Source organism: Xiphophorus maculatus, chromosome 15 (assembly GCF_002775205.1).
Source record: "Xiphophorus maculatus strain JP 163 A chromosome 15, X_maculatus-5.0-male, whole genome shotgun sequence".
Lineage (NCBI taxonomy): Eukaryota > Metazoa > Chordata > Actinopteri > Cyprinodontiformes > Poeciliidae > Xiphophorus > Xiphophorus maculatus.
In genome coordinates, this window is record NC_036457.1 from 640638 (window position 1) to 657605 (window position 16968).

At 36.2% G+C, this 16968-nt stretch overlaps 1 protein-coding gene across 1 annotated transcript in view; it reads left to right on the plus strand.

The window, feature by feature from the left end:
* Positions 1-16968, plus strand: part of map3k5 (mitogen-activated protein kinase kinase kinase 5) — a 77236-nt gene that overhangs the window by 14403 nt on the left and 45865 nt on the right. Inside the window, exons 2-5 of the mRNA XM_023347571.1 lie at positions 6193-6332; positions 8776-8799; positions 14516-14709; positions 16178-16346. Coding sequence (XP_023203339.1) covers positions 6193-6332; positions 8776-8799; positions 14516-14709; positions 16178-16346 — 527 coding nt within the window. The remainder of the gene's footprint in view (positions 1-6192; positions 6333-8775; positions 8800-14515; positions 14710-16177; positions 16347-16968) is intronic.

Here is a 16968-nt window from a genome sequence, read left to right on the forward strand (position 1 = left end):
TTGCAGAATTTCTGCTGTATTTGCTGTTCCTGGAAGTTTTGCAGCGATCTTGAAGGTTAGGCTCTCGAAGGTTTCCTTTTTGGGTAAGAGAAACTTCCCTTCGGTGGGAAAGGATGTGAGGTGGAGCACGGGGACGTTTCTTCGTCACCATCTTTCTTCTTCTCTGTGTGGGAAAAACTCTCTCTGCTAACACAAACCTCGCTTCGCTCCCTCTCCAATAGCGACGAGGGAGAAATCGCACACTGACGGCTTCACTCACATCATTTACAGCAGTTTCCGTACTCCGTCTCCATGGTTACGACATCTTATGTAATTGATTGTAGCAAGGGCTTTATTTACCTATTGTACCTCGAGTCAAGCCCAGGTTTCCCTGGTAAAAAAAAAAGCAGGCCTACACACCTGAGTAAAATGTAAACACTGTAGAGTCTAATGTAATTGCAAGAGCTTTTAGCATCATGTATTGACATTTTGATAAACATAAAAGGTTGTTAGGGTGCGATAGGGGCACATAGCAACACATGAAATGGTTTTGTAACTCCGTCTCTTGGCAAATCCAGCATGTTTTATGAAAAATCACAGCATCTGCTACTCTGAATATTTTTCTTTTTCTTAAAATATTTCGCCAGCCACCAATTGTGCAAGTTAAAACGATGAGAGGCCTGAACTATGTGAGACAAAATGAGAAAGTAGACGACGTTGCAGGTCTGTGAGAGCCAGAAATGTTGCTCCCACCAAAGTTTCCAAATAAATAATCAGAAAATGTGATTTTTCTGGATATGTTTTCTCATTTTGTGTCTCATAGTTGAGTTCTCCCTATGACGTTAATTACAGGCCTCTCATCTTTATAAGTGGGACAACTTGCACAATTGGTGGCTGACTAAATACTTTTGTTCCCCCACTGTATATCTATTTTAAATTCTGTTTCTACATTTGTTAGATTAACACCAAAGCATTTTTCCAGTCTGTTAATCTGTTTACTGGCACAAGGAGTAAAATGATTCTGATTGTGAACTACATGCTCAGTTTAAGCAAATCCTACAAATGTTTTGAAATTGTTTGGGGGGGAAAAGGCAAATTTTATTGTTTCATCTTGTAGGTTCGGCTTTCTAAATTTCAAAATTCAGCCGAGTTGCAGTGATTGGTCAGAAAGGAAGAAATTACTGAAAACATTAAGGTGATTGGCTAGAGTTTTGCAATAAGCAGCAAATCAATTAATCACAAAATTAAAATTGTTTGTCTCTTTTCTCTCTCATCCTACCAAAAACTGGATGGTAAAAATCTTGAATCTGGTTCTTTGGTCTCAACTTTTTTCAAAGGAAAATGTTTGCAGAGAGTTCATAATTAATTTTTGTGCGTTTATTCTAGATATTTAAAATGTCTTATAGCTGCGGTGTTAAATGTTCGTTAGAATTTAAAGTTTATTGATAGATGTGTTCTTACATTATTATACAGTTATCATTATTTTACTTAAAAATGGTCTCAAAACAACAATATTATTGATTATCAATTCATCATCCAGCAAAATTTGTTATTGTGACAGGCCTAGTGATTGGTCAGATTTGGGAAAATTACTTGTCTAGGAAAAATGTGCAAATAATAATGCAACATTTCAACTTCCTACAGTGACTGATGCATCAGGCAGTTTCACAAAATATCAGATTTTATTGCTTTAAGAAAGTTTGAGCTTCTTCATAAACACCAGTCTGTGTTTGTCATTTATGCGTCTGGATAAAAATGAATCGCAGGAGGTGACCAAGCAGATATTCAATCAGTTTCCAGCTTGGTGTTGTGTGACCAGAATATGAATCACTAGCTCTGAATCTGATTTCAAATCCCTCCTTCTGTCCCAGAAAGGAATGTAATCCTCCTTTCAGGGGAAAAGAGTGAGTCACTTCTGGGTGAAAAGGTTAAGTAGCCCAGAGACTTCCTCACTAGTGTCTGGAAACTTTAAACGATGAAAATGTAGCTCAGCCAGAAAGTGAAATACTTCTTAATTTTCAACAATCAAGTCTATTTTTATAGCTGTGTTCAGCTGATAAGTATTAAAATTGTCAATATTACCAATTGGATTAATATTCCTCACACCCCCTTTGGTCGTAACCTCAAATCAGAGCAAACTATTCGTTAAAAAAAACCCATTAAGGACTTTTAAAGTATCTCCAGTAAATAACCGTAAGAACTCCCATTAGTGGCATATTTAGCTTTTAGGCAGATTTAGCTTTTCAACAGCTGCATTTTATTAATAAATATGTACAATCTCTCTTTCCTTGAGGGACTCATAAAGCTCATTAAATTGTTTAGAAACTAGTTGGCAGAAACCTACAGGTGTGAAAATCCATTTTGAAGAGATTAAAGTCTTTTTTATGAGGCTTAAAGCAAAACCTTTTTATTTTAATCTGTGTCCAACAAATGCAGATTTAATCATTTTTGCTGATCTTTTGGGAAAAACTTTTGTTCTCAGATCTGTTTTTTTAAATTAAAATTTTAAAATTGATTCATCGCCCTGGTAACAGGAGATGGTATTTTAATACACTCCTAAATATGTAGCTGTAAGGTAAAAGGTTGAGAATTTTACTCCAATGCTTGAATATGATCTAATTTATGCTTTAAGTTTTCTGCTGCAGAATTTAGGTCGTCAGCGGTTCAGCAGAAAGCTTTGAACGGTGACCATGAACTTTTCACCATGACATGCAAATTCAAACAGGAAGCAGGTTCTCGTTTTGGCCTCTGATGATCAGTTCCTCATCATCAGCCTCATCTGTCTCCCCATCTCTACAAAAAACTGCCTCCATTTCCATTTTCATTAGCAGCTACAGTAAGTGGGCAGAGGACTGGATAGAAAGGACTTTTAAGGTCTGCGGTTCAGTGCAGTGATGTGTGATATCAAGAGGCTTGCGTTTTCTCTGAGTGATCAGATCTGCATATCTGGACGCACATTCGCTGATTAAAACCAAGGTAGCTTCGACCTTAATCCTCTCTGGGAACAATTAATGATTAACATCTTCTTTTGGCTCAAAGCAATCACAATCAGAACTGGACTGGAGAGAGGATTTCATCAGAAATGCTCAAAGGTGAAACAGTTTCCCCCCATATCTTCCTCAAAACCTCGATAATCCTGAACAAACACGTAAAAAAGGTCGTTTATCTTCATCCATAAGTTGCCTTATGCAGACAAGATGCGACTGAATGCCAACAAGCAGCACAGGTTGTCTACTGAATAAAAGATAAGCTTGTCTCACTTCTCGGCTGGCAGCTAACCCCATCAATATTGCATCTGAAGGGGAGTATTGCAAACAAGCTATTGAGACAGAAACGATGCAATAAACTTGGCTTTATTTTCACTCAGAAAACAAAATGCAGCATAAACTGAGGGAGGAAACTCAGCAGGAAAATGTTTCCTGTTGAGACAGAAGGAATACAAATGATGAAAATCCAAATTTCTCAGCCAGAACTACAACAAATGTGATGCAATAACGCTGCTAATGCATTTTTAATAAGGAGAAAACCAATGGAAAAACACAAACTGACATCATGATTCTTAAACACACATTTTTGAGTCTTGTATCATTTGTAACGTTCTAACATCTGTTTAAAAAGATGCTATACAAATAAGTCATTTACAATGACATAATTCTAACCGGGTGCATTTGTTGTTCGTTTATTATTTATTGTGATACATTTCAATTTATCGTTGTCTCAATAAAATCCAATTAGAGATGTTGGAAAATCTTTAAAACTGTCTGCATTGTTGAGCTGAATCATGTGTAAATCCTCCAAAACAAGTTTTATCATGTCTGTTTTTCAATCAAAAATAACTGCTGCTAATTGGTTTTACACCAAGATTAAGTTAAATCAGACCCACTGCCAGGAACCTGAACCACTGCAGTTTTTAATGATTTTAAAGAAAAATAATTGAGAGGCACCTCAAACATAAACCATGTGATTTTCTTTCCCCACCGTCAACTGATCTGTATTCAGCTTTTCACCATTTATAAGAGAATATTCTTGATTTCAAGGAGAAGAACTGAAGATTTCTCACACAGTGGCTGATTTGGTTGCACAGCCTCTAATTATTCCTGGAGAGCAGCCGTGATTGCTCAGCAGAGCTGAACTCATGCCAGTAAAACATCAGAACCACCAACATAATGTTGACAGAAGGCTGCATAAGGCCTTCAGCAGTTACTAACGGGTCATATGTCCTCCTCTCAGCTGATGCTGGAGTCAAAAACAGACGAGCAATGTGACATATTTTGGTAATTTCCAATCACTGTTATGTCTCTCTGCAGGAATTGTTGAAGGTTTTTCTTGGGAATAGAAAAATGAAGAGATTAAATGGAGAAAAGGCAAAAGACAGAGAGAGAAATGGATTTATTTTAGACTTCTCTGGAGACTATTAACTTGATAGTACTTGATTATTTTGACGATTAATCGGATAAAAAATGGGCACATTCTACATATTTGTCATTTAGCAACTTAAGCCTTTTTTGCACAATATTAAAAATGCATAAAAAGATGCAAATAATTCAGTTAATTAACAAGAAAATAATCATTTTATTTCCTAAAATGCAATTAAATAACATTCCTTTAGTAATTTTTAGCAAAGATACATCTGCAGCTAATCTACTGTATTTGTTTTTGGATTAATAATTGAATAGCAAAAAGTGCTAATAGTAACAAAAGGCCCTAAATCAGCTTTTTCTGAAAGGAGCTCAAAACTGAAATCTAATGATCTAATAATGTAATAAACATGTTTTGTATAGGCCATAAATCTAACCTAACTTGTTAAGCTGTTTACATTAAACAGCTTAATTATAATCATAAAAAGTTGCATCCATCCATGTTGATTCTCTAAAACTATGGACAAAATGGCAAAAGTGCTAGAAATCACTAAACATTTTTCAACTGAAGGAATTTTGATCTTCGTATTTTAGGTTTTTTATGCTTTGTTTTTTTTTATGAACACTTTTCAGTATTTATTTTAGACAAACTCAATATTTTCAGTATTACTATTAGCCGGTAGCTTGTCAAGTAGCGTTGCGGCTTCTTTCTACGCAGACGTGTAGATGTCAGTCATACTAGGCCGCAGCGCCTGCAGCTGTACGGCTGTACACACCGTGCGTACCTTGAAATTTTAAGTTAAAAAAAATAGTGTTGGGGTTGCTTTGAGCTTTTGTTGGGATTTCGCGAACTGAAGAGCTGATGGGTCGCCCGGTTGGCCGACCGTGACATCTGCTGTACTCTTCCTGAGCGTCAAGCTAAAACTGCAGGTTAAACAGTTAAATCTAGTTGAAACATTACCAAATGAGTAGGAATGAAGCAAACATTGTTGCTTCATCTTCTCCTTCTCTGGATGTCTCAGACATAGGAATAGGTCTGCTGTTTTTGTGGGCCATGCGCGTTATGTGCAAGTAGCCTATATTTGTGTGGTTTAGGTTTGTGCAGGCACATGATGCGCGTTGCAGATGTGGTTGTGTTCGTGTGCAGTGACGATGTTGTGCCTACCCTCCGATAATATCCTGCAGGCGCTCCTGATACTATGTGTCTGCTTTTCAGAAATTATGGAAGCCATTTTGATAACAGAAAACATTGACAGACTCCTGATGTGTCCTGGAGTTGTGAAAAGCTAACTTTACATTTCCATTGAACTGACAAGGCAGTCTGGCTGTTTGGCTCTTTTTCTACACAGTTACAGGTTGTAGTCTGACTTAAATTGACCTGAAGTGGGTCTGCTCTGAAAATAAGGAGCTGGAGAGTTGGAAACTGGCTCCTTTGACTTTGCAGGAGCGTAACCATGTGAGTTTGGTGACATCATCCACCTCTCTGCTTTATGGATGCAACTAATGACCACCAGCATGCCTGTTTTACAAGTTAGTAGGCATTTAATCTCTAATATGTGCACATGTTTAATTAAAGAAGAGAGTCAAACTGTTCTATGTGTTGTTATTTACGACCTCATTAACTCCATGTTCCTAATCCGATGCTTTTTCCAAAGGAGACTGCTTTGCTGACAATGGATCTTTGGTTTTTTCCCCCAGAGTGAGAACTCTCTGTTGGTGACACGTGGCAATAATTAGGGAAATCTCACTGCACTATATGCATTTATAGACCAAACTGATCAACATTGGTATTACAGTCGATTAGAAAATTGCATCGACTCCTAACATTACACTTGCACCTGTTTTTCATCATTAGACATAGCTGTTGTGGAGATGACAGATGCTTTCCGCCAGCCCTCGCTCTTCTACCATCTGGGAGTCAGAGAGAGCTTCAGCATGGCCAACAACATCATCCTGTACTGCGACACTAACGCCGAGTCTCTCCAGTCTCTGCAGGTAAGCCGGCCTGTCTGCAACGCTCCACTGCCGATTAAAAGCTTTGTGCAGGTCGAGGCTGGAGGTTGATAACGTAGTTTGGTGCATGTGGCATAGATACGATGAAAAACGTCACAGATCACTCGTTATTTCACTTTTTTATTTATTGTAGGGCTGAAACTAACAATTATTTTTGTATTCTGGTGATTAATCAGATTTTTAAATAATTGGTAAATTCTGCAAATTCTTAATTCAAGTCTTTTTTATGCAATATTAGAAATACATTAAAAGTTACATACACAAATAATTAAATTCCTTTTTTAAATATGAAAATAAACCCTTCATTGCCTAAAATGCAATAACGTGTCTGTAGCAAACGATGCATTTGCAGCTAAAAAATTAAAGTTCTGCTTGACTTGGCAGCAATACATTGTCGGGCTGATCTGTTGATCAATTTTTGGATTAACTAGTTAATAATCGGATAGGAAATATGATTATTAGGAAATTTTTAACAGCATTTGAAACAGGTGAAGCTAAACAATGCAACATGTTTACAGTCAATTTGTGTTTTAAATCTTAAACACAAAAAGTACATATTTTTAACTGTTTTGCCTTAATTACTGCTGTCAAATATAATTTTTTTGAATATGTCGAGTCAGAGATTAATTAATTAGTAATGATGATTTATCCAATTAATCGTTTCAGGCGTAGCTAAGCTGCGACTCTGGACATGCTAAATAGAAAGTACAGTTGATTAACAATATTACACACGTTATCAAAAAAGATGTGTCCCGACACAATAAAGTGTTTTTTACAATCTCAGCTCCATTAGGTCTGTTTTTTATGCGTTTCTCTCAGCTCAAATGCAAACTGCTTCCTGATGGAGGATTTCATCTCATCTGATGAGAGTTGCTGCTTCACACCATGAAATCTAGATCTTCCTCTGATCTCAGTTCTTTCAATAATGAAACTTTAAGATAAATTTCCTTGGAGCAAAAGGTCTTTAAGTAGGTATAAATATTGGCATGTTTATTTCTGGTGAAACATTTTTAAAATAAGAGTTTTATACCAGTTTTCTGTGGATGGGATTTTAAAAAATCACCCGACTTGAGTGAAACATCTTTTATTAAGTTTGTGACACATTCAGAAAAAATTTTTCTTAGGGCCATACTAAGAAAAAATAAAAAGATAAAATTATGAGAATAAAATCACAGTATTACAACTTTATTCTCATAATATTATGATTTAATTTTTGAAATATCATTACTCTATTCTCACATTATGATAACTTTATTGTTAGACTTTATTGTTGTAATATTATAACTTTATTCTCATTTTCTTTTGACTTCATTCTTGTACAAGTTTATTCTGATATTTATTTTGTACATATATGGTTTTAAAGTGAAATAATTCCACTTTCATTTTGCTAATCAGCCACTAATCTCACCCACATATTAATATGTTAAATTTTCTGCAGCTTCTGCTGTGATTTTTATTATTTTCATTTAACCTGGACAGGTTCCGACCTGAAGTTTATATTCAGAGAGAATCTGGTCATTTGCATTAAGTTAGAATTTTTTTTCCTCACATTTCGTCACATTAGAACCACAAACGTCAATAATTCTTGTTGCAACCAACAAAAAGAAGGAAATAATTGTGAAAACGGAGGAAAATTATTCACATTTTTGTATTTCTGTTCATAATAACCTCCCAGAAAAACAGTGCTAGCTTCATCAACCTTCCAACTATAAACAAACAACCAAAACTACGATGAAATAGTTTAGCTCTAAGTGTATTTTTGTGGCCTAGTCAAAGTCCAAACCTAATTCCAACTGAATATCTGTGTTAAGACCCAAAAACTGCTCAGCACAGATGCTGTCTTTTTTTTTTTTTTTTTTGCTCGTATTTCAGGAGACGATTTGCCAGTTTGACTGAGATTAAGTTATTTCTGCACATTTTTGATCCATCCACTTAAATATCTCTTTTGTTTTTTGGTTTGAATAGAATAAAAGTGAAAAAAGGTGAGCCACTGTGGTGTATTTTTGAATCTCTGATTAGTTGTGTTTTTAGCAGTGCAAACAGGATGATAAAATTAGCTGTTTTCAAACATTACTTGAACTTGTTAACACAAGAGATGATACATTTGTGCCAAAATTATCTTTGTACATGAAGATGGCACAATGCTGATATTTAATGTTCAAAATTACTGGAAAAATAATTCAGAATAGTAATTTTTCCAAAGGGAAAACTCAAATATGCATGCTACAGGGATCCGTTTTAACATTTCATGCTAGAGAACGGTTTAGTTCAGCATTTTATTTAACATATGGGGCCGCTATTTGTTATATTTTTAAACTAACAGCTTTGATTGGTTTAACCCAGCAGGTGTGATGGCAATAAATTTTCCCTGGGAGAAAATGTTCCTGTCCAGCCTCTAAACATATTTTCTTTGCTCTTATTTCAGGAGATAATTTGCCAGAAGAACACTGTAAGTGCACAAAGCTTTTTTCCCCTCCGTCTCCTTCGTTTTTCACACATTACTCACCCATTTCACACACATCACACACATTGTGTCGTGTAAAGAACATGCTGGTTTATGAACGGAGCATCGAAAGCCTTATGCTTCTGTTCTCGGCGTTATAAAGGTTTGCACTCATGCAGCAAACTGTGGTTGAGGAGCTGTGATAATTGTTTGGTTAAATATAAAAAAAAAGTCTCTTCTTTCACTTTCAAGATGCGCCTTCCCCACATGACAGCTGCTTCGTGTGATTCACCACACACACTGCATGAAAAAGCTCAGGCACTTTGAGAATTTGGTTTGCAAAAAACGCCAGCAGCATTCAAATACGGTGGTTCTTTAAAACTGAGGAAATCCTGTTTTTTACTGGCAGATTGGACTGTAACCTCTGCACAAAAATCTCATTTGTATACAGATTCTGATGCAGATGTATCTAATTCTTAACTTGTACTACTGTTTACAAAAACTAATGCAACAGATAAAGCTTCCTACTTTTCCACAGTAACACACTTTGCCTGATAAATGTTGGCTGATGTGAGATATAAAGGCTCTGGTTTTCAGTGGACAGAGTTGAGCCTGCGCTGCATGAGATGCTCTGTTCTCTGACTCCTGTAGAGTGAAAAGTGCTGATTATCACAGAATCAGAGTGTGAACTCATACATGTCACTCGTATGCACCCACTGTGATTTGTTCTCCCTGCTTCCTGTAAGATGCCGGTCTCTGAACTCCAGCAGCCCCTCTCATCTCATCCTGCATGCTCATAAAAACACAGTTAAAATGCAATACTGTAATAGCAGACATTGATGCTTTCACTGCAGAAAAACTAAATGATACCAAGTGTTGTTGGTGTAGTTTCTAGTGCAGATATCTTGGTACACTTGAAATAAGACAAAACTAACTTATAAGTAACTTACAAGTTACTTATAAAAATATCTTGTTAAAATTAATCTACCAGTGGGATATTAATGAATTATTTATTTAAAACAAGCTCCTATTTCTGACTGAAACGTTACTTGTAAGTTAGTTTTGTCTTATTTTAAGTGGACTAAGATATTTGCACCAGAAACTAGACCAAAATATTTGGTAAAATTTAGTTTTTGCAGTGTTATTTTTACATTTTTTATGCACACTCATCACATATAACATCAACACTGACACAAGTGTTTCATAACTTTTAATTTTATTTTTGTTATATTTTTCCTCAAGAATAAAAACATTTTTTATTCCTTTTATACCTTTATTAGAAAAGTGATCCATCCTTGTCTGAGTGCAACCAGCCACAAAACACAGCTGTATAATTTTACAGTGATTTATTTTCAAGATGTTTTTTTATTTTCAAACAATCTTTAGACGCTTTCACACCTGATGGTTCAGTTCACTCAGTTCGATGGGGGACCAGAATCGCAAAATTTGTTACATTTTCACACTGTACTGTCAGATCCAAACTAACTGTAAAACCTATGTATTAATATAAATGGGATCAATCTGAAATGTCAGTATAAATGCTGAAATCACACAAAAAAACGTTGTTTTTAATATTGTCTGAATGCACAAAATATTCTGTAGATGATGTTTCACTGGATTTATATCTAAAACATGAGTCACAAACTGTTTGAAATGTGATATTTTTAACTGCCTGCCATAACATAATTAAATTAATTTAACATAATTAAAACCCAGGTTTTAATTATGTTTGTAATTTTGTGGATCCATTTACAGCGATTTTATTTCCAAGTACACTCACTGTGTTTTTACAAACTACCAAAGATTTAATGAGAATAAATATAAAGAATAAACAAGGGCTTCATTGAGTTAACAAACTGTTATAAACTCAATAAAACATCCTCAAATAGTCATAAAATATATTTAATGCATGTATCTAAAATTAATGAATTCATTAGAAAATATGTAAGTTGATCTTTAACTATGTTAAATTGCGTTGATAGAACAATGAAATTGTATATATTTTATGTAGTTTATTTTTCTTGTGGGACAAATGAACCATTGCTAGCTAGCTTGGTAACGTTTATCCATGTATCATTGGTAGATGCATTAAAAAGTCTTAAAGGTGGCCTATTGAACAGGTTAGAATAAGTTTATGCACAATAAAAAACAGTCTCATTTAGTCTCATTCCTTTCAGAATTAGCTTTTTTAGTGCCTTTTATCACTTTAAATCCTAATAAGCTGCTGCTGGCCAGGTCCCCTAACTCAACGTTTAGACTCACATGTGACAATAACTCCAGAGATGCACAATTATACAACTGTACATCTTTGAAAAGCAGAAGTAGAGCTTCCTGCACAACTAACAAAAATGCAGCAAGTTGTTTCTAGATTGGAAGTCAACAATAAAACACTTGTCTTTTCCAGCAGCCATTGTACAGCGCATACAGCGGTAAAACCAGCTGACCAAACATGCTGGAGCTCAGCTTGGGTTGCTAGGTAACATAGGTATATTCCCTTTTGGTGAAAGCTGCAGAAGCACTGGTTAACAACAGAATCTGTTATGTTTAATTACGCTGCAACAGCAGGTTTCAACCTGGCTGTTCAGGATGAGCTGCTAATGTGGCGAGCTAACAAATAGAAGAACTCCTCGTCAGTCCCAGGCCTCACATTCCCCTGGAGCCAAAGTCTGTTTCACCTTGGTAAACCTTTACCTGTAAACGACTTGTTCAAGTTCCCGTCAGACGAGCTGCAGCTGTTCTGAAACATTCAGGTTCTCCTGGAAACAAACCTGCCATTTGATTCCTGTGACGGCATGAATCATACACAGACAGTAAAGCTAAATATAGCAGCAGTGTTTCGCAGCACACTTTAGTTAAAAGAACCAGGGGTCTGGGTGTTATTTTTTCCCCCCGGAGTTGATGTCATTATCCTCTGTTGCACAGGAGGAAGTTGTTATCAGTTGATAGATTTCATCGCTGCACCATGCCGTCTTTCACTTCCTTTTCAGTGGCAGTGAAGGCATCAGCTGTGGCATCGGTGCTTCTGCAAGGCTGAAAACATGATAGATTGTTAGTCAGGAAGCAGCTGCGCTTCAGCTTCTGATGCTCATCTAACAGGTTTCTTTTTTCTTTTTGAAAACATTGCAAGGTTTTCTTTTTGTGCTTCAGCTGTGTGCACACACCACCCGTTTCCTCTTTCTTTAATTAGCAGCAAAAAGGCCACCAGAGCTTTATTATTACAGTCAAACCACAGATGTCTAAAAATGAGATGTAAATAAATAGCCCTATTGGTGCTGCAGCAGAAATAAGACATAAAGCAAAATAAAAGCCAACAATGGAGGAAAATGATGGTGTATGGAAAGGTTTGCACCACGTCAGCAGATCAGCATTAAATTTCACTTTAATTTGTTCAGTGCACTGGAGGAAAATGCTAAATTCATCTAAGTGCATACCTGTCAGTGTTTGTAGAATAAGAAATCAGCTTTTAATGGTGTAGTCATCGCTGTCCTCCCACAGTAATGTTTTGTGAAGTAAAAAAGCTTTAAGCAGAGGAAGCAGCTTAAACTTCCTCTGAAACTCTGCTTCCCATCTATTTACAGTAAAAAGGTATACAGTTTATTCTCTATAAAGTTAGTTTGATGGGAATTCAGCAATAAAATTGGTTATTTGTTCATATATGAATGAAACAAAATATTGTAACTGAAGTTTAGAACATTTCCAGATTTCAGAGCAGATAAAGAATATTAAGCGCAAAAGAGCAGCTTTTTGCTGAGCCAAAACTCAGTCATTATTATCATGTGTGAGTATTGATTTAGTATAGGTTATGACAAAGCAACACTAGCAAATATTCTGAACAGAAAACAGATTGGTTCTTTAATAGAAAACTCTTTCTAACCAGAATATGTTGATTAGTATTAGCCAGACATAAAATGATGGTGAGAAAAGTCAAAGCGCTTTGACTTTTCTCACTAAGCTAAAACAAGGTGGTTAAAATATTTACTTTTACTCCATTTGTTACTTTTTGTGGGCCGTTTGTCGGTACAACATGGCTGCTGATGTGTGCAGATTTCTTGAGTTAATAAACCTGGTTTCTCCAAATGTTGCTAACACATGTTTATAAAACATGTTTTATGATAAATTTCTCTGTTTCTCAATTTATATGAGATTAGTTAATTTCCTATACAAGTTGCTTTTGTGTAGCATTAAAATAAAAGTTACTTTTCTATCAGAAAATTACCTCAACATAGATATAATAAGCTTAAGATTGTAACATTTTGATAGCTACATTACTGTAAATGGCACACAGACTGATGGTTATTCCATAAAATATGAAATATTTGGTGACACAGCTATTGGGAGAAATGGGAGTGCAACAATGTGTCACAAATTCTGTCCAATGAAGGCTGCAAATCGGACGTTTAGTGATTTGAACAATTTAAAATGGACATTTTTTGTTCAGGTGTTCATGGATCTTAGCTATTGATGGATAACTGTGGTCACAAACGACTATAAATACCAAGAACCACTGTAATTTGTTTGTTTCCTTTTGGAATTTTTGTCAAGCCATTTTTCACACTTTAGAAAAAGTAGTGAAAAACTGAGCTTGGCAAAAAGTGCTTTCAAGGCCTCAGTTAGGGTACCGGTTTGTAGGATCTCCAAACTTTTGCTCCTCAGTGGATAAATTTGCTGTCAGCACTTTTTTCCTGGATGACCGCTGTCGTATACTGGGTTTAGCGTCTTTTTGTCCCATAAATTCATCACTTTTTCCAAATATCATGTATGATTTCTCATTTAAATGACTATAAGTATTGTAAGATACAGGCCCAAACATGAATGAAAAGGAAAAGTTGTATTGACGATTAGATATTTATTTTAATAGACATAATTAGCCTAACTGCCATAAAAAAAAGTCCAAGCAAAGTTTCACATTATGTGCATTTAAAATTAATATTTAAATGTGTAAATTTCTTTGAAGAAAGAGAATATTTTGTGACTGAAACTAAGGATCCATTCACACCAGTCCTGTTTAGTCCACTTTAATCCAACTCTATAGTTTGTTTGTCTTGAAAACCTTTGGGGAGACGTGAATACTCAAACTCTGGTATTGACCAAAAGAACCAAACTCTGGTCCGCCTACAAACTCACAACTTGTTTCAGTTGATTTCAGTGAAATCTGCTGCAGTTTGAATCTGCTGCATATGTGAACGCCAAGCAGACCGGAGACTGCTCCGAAAGCAGGAAGTGAACTATAGCGCAGGGTTTTCTGGGTAAATACAACCAAAACAAAGGCGCCTCTAGCGCTAGCAGGACAAAACGACTCATTTTACTTTTACCAAAGAGAAAACCTACAACTGCTTAAATCTGACATCACCCCATTTTTGTTTACATTGTGTAAAGAAAATTTGCGCTCGGTGTCTTCTTCTGAGGTTTTCATGTCATTTCCTCTAGTAGTTCTTAATGTAGCGCCCCCACAGGTGAGGAGGGAACAGGGTTTTAAAGGGTTTGGATCGTTTAATACAGTGCAGTGTGAAAGAGAACCGGACCAGCTGAAAATGAAACAAAAGTTGCGATTTTGGTCCCCAGTTGTACCAAATCTACCAGACTGTCAGATGTAAAAACACGGAAATGAAAAACAGCACGTCTCAACTGTTTCTAATCTGAAGTGAGACGTAAATAAATAAATGATTACACTGCTTTACTGGTTATTCCAGCAACGTTTAATGTGTGTGTTTTCCGTCCACAGACATGTTCGGCCAACTACACCTTCATCCCGTACATGGTCACACCTCACAACAAAGTGTACTGCTGCGAGAGCAGCCTCATGAAGGGCCTGACGGAGCTGATGCAGCCCAGCTTCGAGATGCTGCTGGGGCCCATCTGCATGCCGCTGCTGGACCGCTTCATTCAGCTGCTCAAAGTGTCACAGGCCAACTCTCAGTGAGTGCTTTCCTGCAGTGTGTGTGTCATCAGCTACCATCCTTTAGCTGTGAATCTTTCATTTTGGTCATGTTGCAAAGATTTTGTAACCTAATAAAAAGTCTTTTGCCACTGCAGCTCATAAGAAGGGATGTTGAATGAACAAACATCCTGTTTTTGGCTCTGCTGCAGAGGAAGAACTCTGTTTACTGCTCATTTTTACTGACACAGCGAAGGATCTAAGCAGAAATGGCAAAGCTGTAAAATGCACCAGTTGAACATTTAGATGAAAATGTTTTCCTATTCCAGGAAAAATTTATGATTGTAGATGCAGACCATTTTAAAGTTTGGATTAGGCTTGTCTCAAATGCTATGAAGTCGTAATGTAAATCATTTTAAAGTGTGCTATGTCTCTGTAATTTGTCAGTACTTTGCTGAACCAGATTTTTGACATGAGGTTACCAGTTTTAGACATTATATCTCAAGTTGGATCAATCAGATCAATGTTGAGTTTATGCCACAGATTCCTAGAAAAATGAATTTAGGTCTTTGTCTTAACTGGCCCATTCTAATGTTTAATTAAAACCAGGTGTGTCCAACTACATGCATGAGTGCTGGTGTTCTTCATTTTTGAGATCTGCTCCTAATATTAATCTGTATCTAAAAACGCTGAAGGAATACCAATACTTTTGCTGTCAGTTAAATTTATCATGTTTTTCTCCTGCCAACTTTAATAGATTTACCTTAGGAGGAGGATGGCCATACATTTATTAACTTTCTGCCCAGTTTGAGGAAACCTTGCGATTGTTTGAGTAAAAGGAAGTTAAAGTTCTCTACCGATGTGGACTTCCGCTGAAGGTTATATAGCATAGTTATAGCTAAAAAAAAAAGGGATTTTTGAAATTGAAAATGTTTCACCATTCCTTTTAGTAAATTTAAGTGTTTTAAATGGGACCTATTATTCAAAATTCACGTTTTTATGGTTCTAAAAAAGCCAAAGCACTTAAAAATAAAAATCACCCAGTAATAAGTAAATGTACTTAGTAAATGTTTTTATGTGTTTTGAAAACGCCCCAATTGTTAAGTCATAATCCACCAGCACTGCGCGTTACCTAGCAACCTCAGCAGAGCCCAACCCGTTACCTAGCAACCCCAGCAGAATTCCAGCACAGTTTATGTATGTATTTAAAGTATATATGTATTTAAAGTGACAGAGACCCTAAAACAGCTCGTTGTGAAAGGAATTCAAAACCAGACTAAAATCTCATTATCTAAAAGTGATTTTGTAAAAACTGTGAAGACCTATCATAAGCATTCACAGGTCACTTTGGCTTTAATAAATGAAATTATATATTTTTTTATTTACTCATATTATCTCAGTCTGATATAAAAAATGTGTATCAAGGTTAGAAATATATATAAAAAAAAAGCCAAAACAACATAAATCTGATTGGTTTTTCTAACTAAATGTATGGTTTTTGTCCTGCAGCCAGTATTTCAGAGAGACCATTCTGAACGAGATCCGTAAAGCTCGGGAACTTTACACCGGCGTGGAGCTGTCAGCCGAACTGAGCCGAATTCAGCAGAGGCTGGACAACGTGGAGTGTCTTTCAGTGGACGTGGTCATCAACCTGCTGCTGACATACAGGGACATCCAGGTGAGCTTTAAAAAACGACACAGGACCATGTTGTTCTGAGCAGCAAGTAGCAAAAAGGACAAGATATTTGCCTCCTACCTCAGGACAGACGCCGCACTAAGTTAGAAAATGTTTAATGCTCTGTGTCAGACTTGTCTCCATGTTGTATTGTTGCCATGTTTACCCATATCTCTGTGACAGTCGAGCTGTGCTTGACTAAAACATTCAGTGACTGGATGGCAGCAGTTAAAAATGTCTCCAAGTGTTAAAATTCAAGTTCTTAACAAAAAAAAATAGTGAAACGTATTTTGTCTGGCACAGTGTATGAACAAGTAAAATGTTTATTTGCTGCACCTGTTGAGGTTTTAGAAACTCTCTCCAGACAAGTTAGTTGTTTTTCAGGTACACAATGAAAAATAAGCACCAGGAATTTACTGAAAGTCAGATTCAGTTTTATACAAAATAAATGATGAGTCAATAAGATACCAGATAAAGTTGTTTATGACAGATTATATGTTAAATACAATCCATGACATAATTGGTGCGCGTCCCAATTAAATACTCCACTGAAACACTTCATTATTTATAGACGGTTCCCACAAGACCGGGCCAGAAGTAAGTTATCCCGGAAATCCGCCATCTT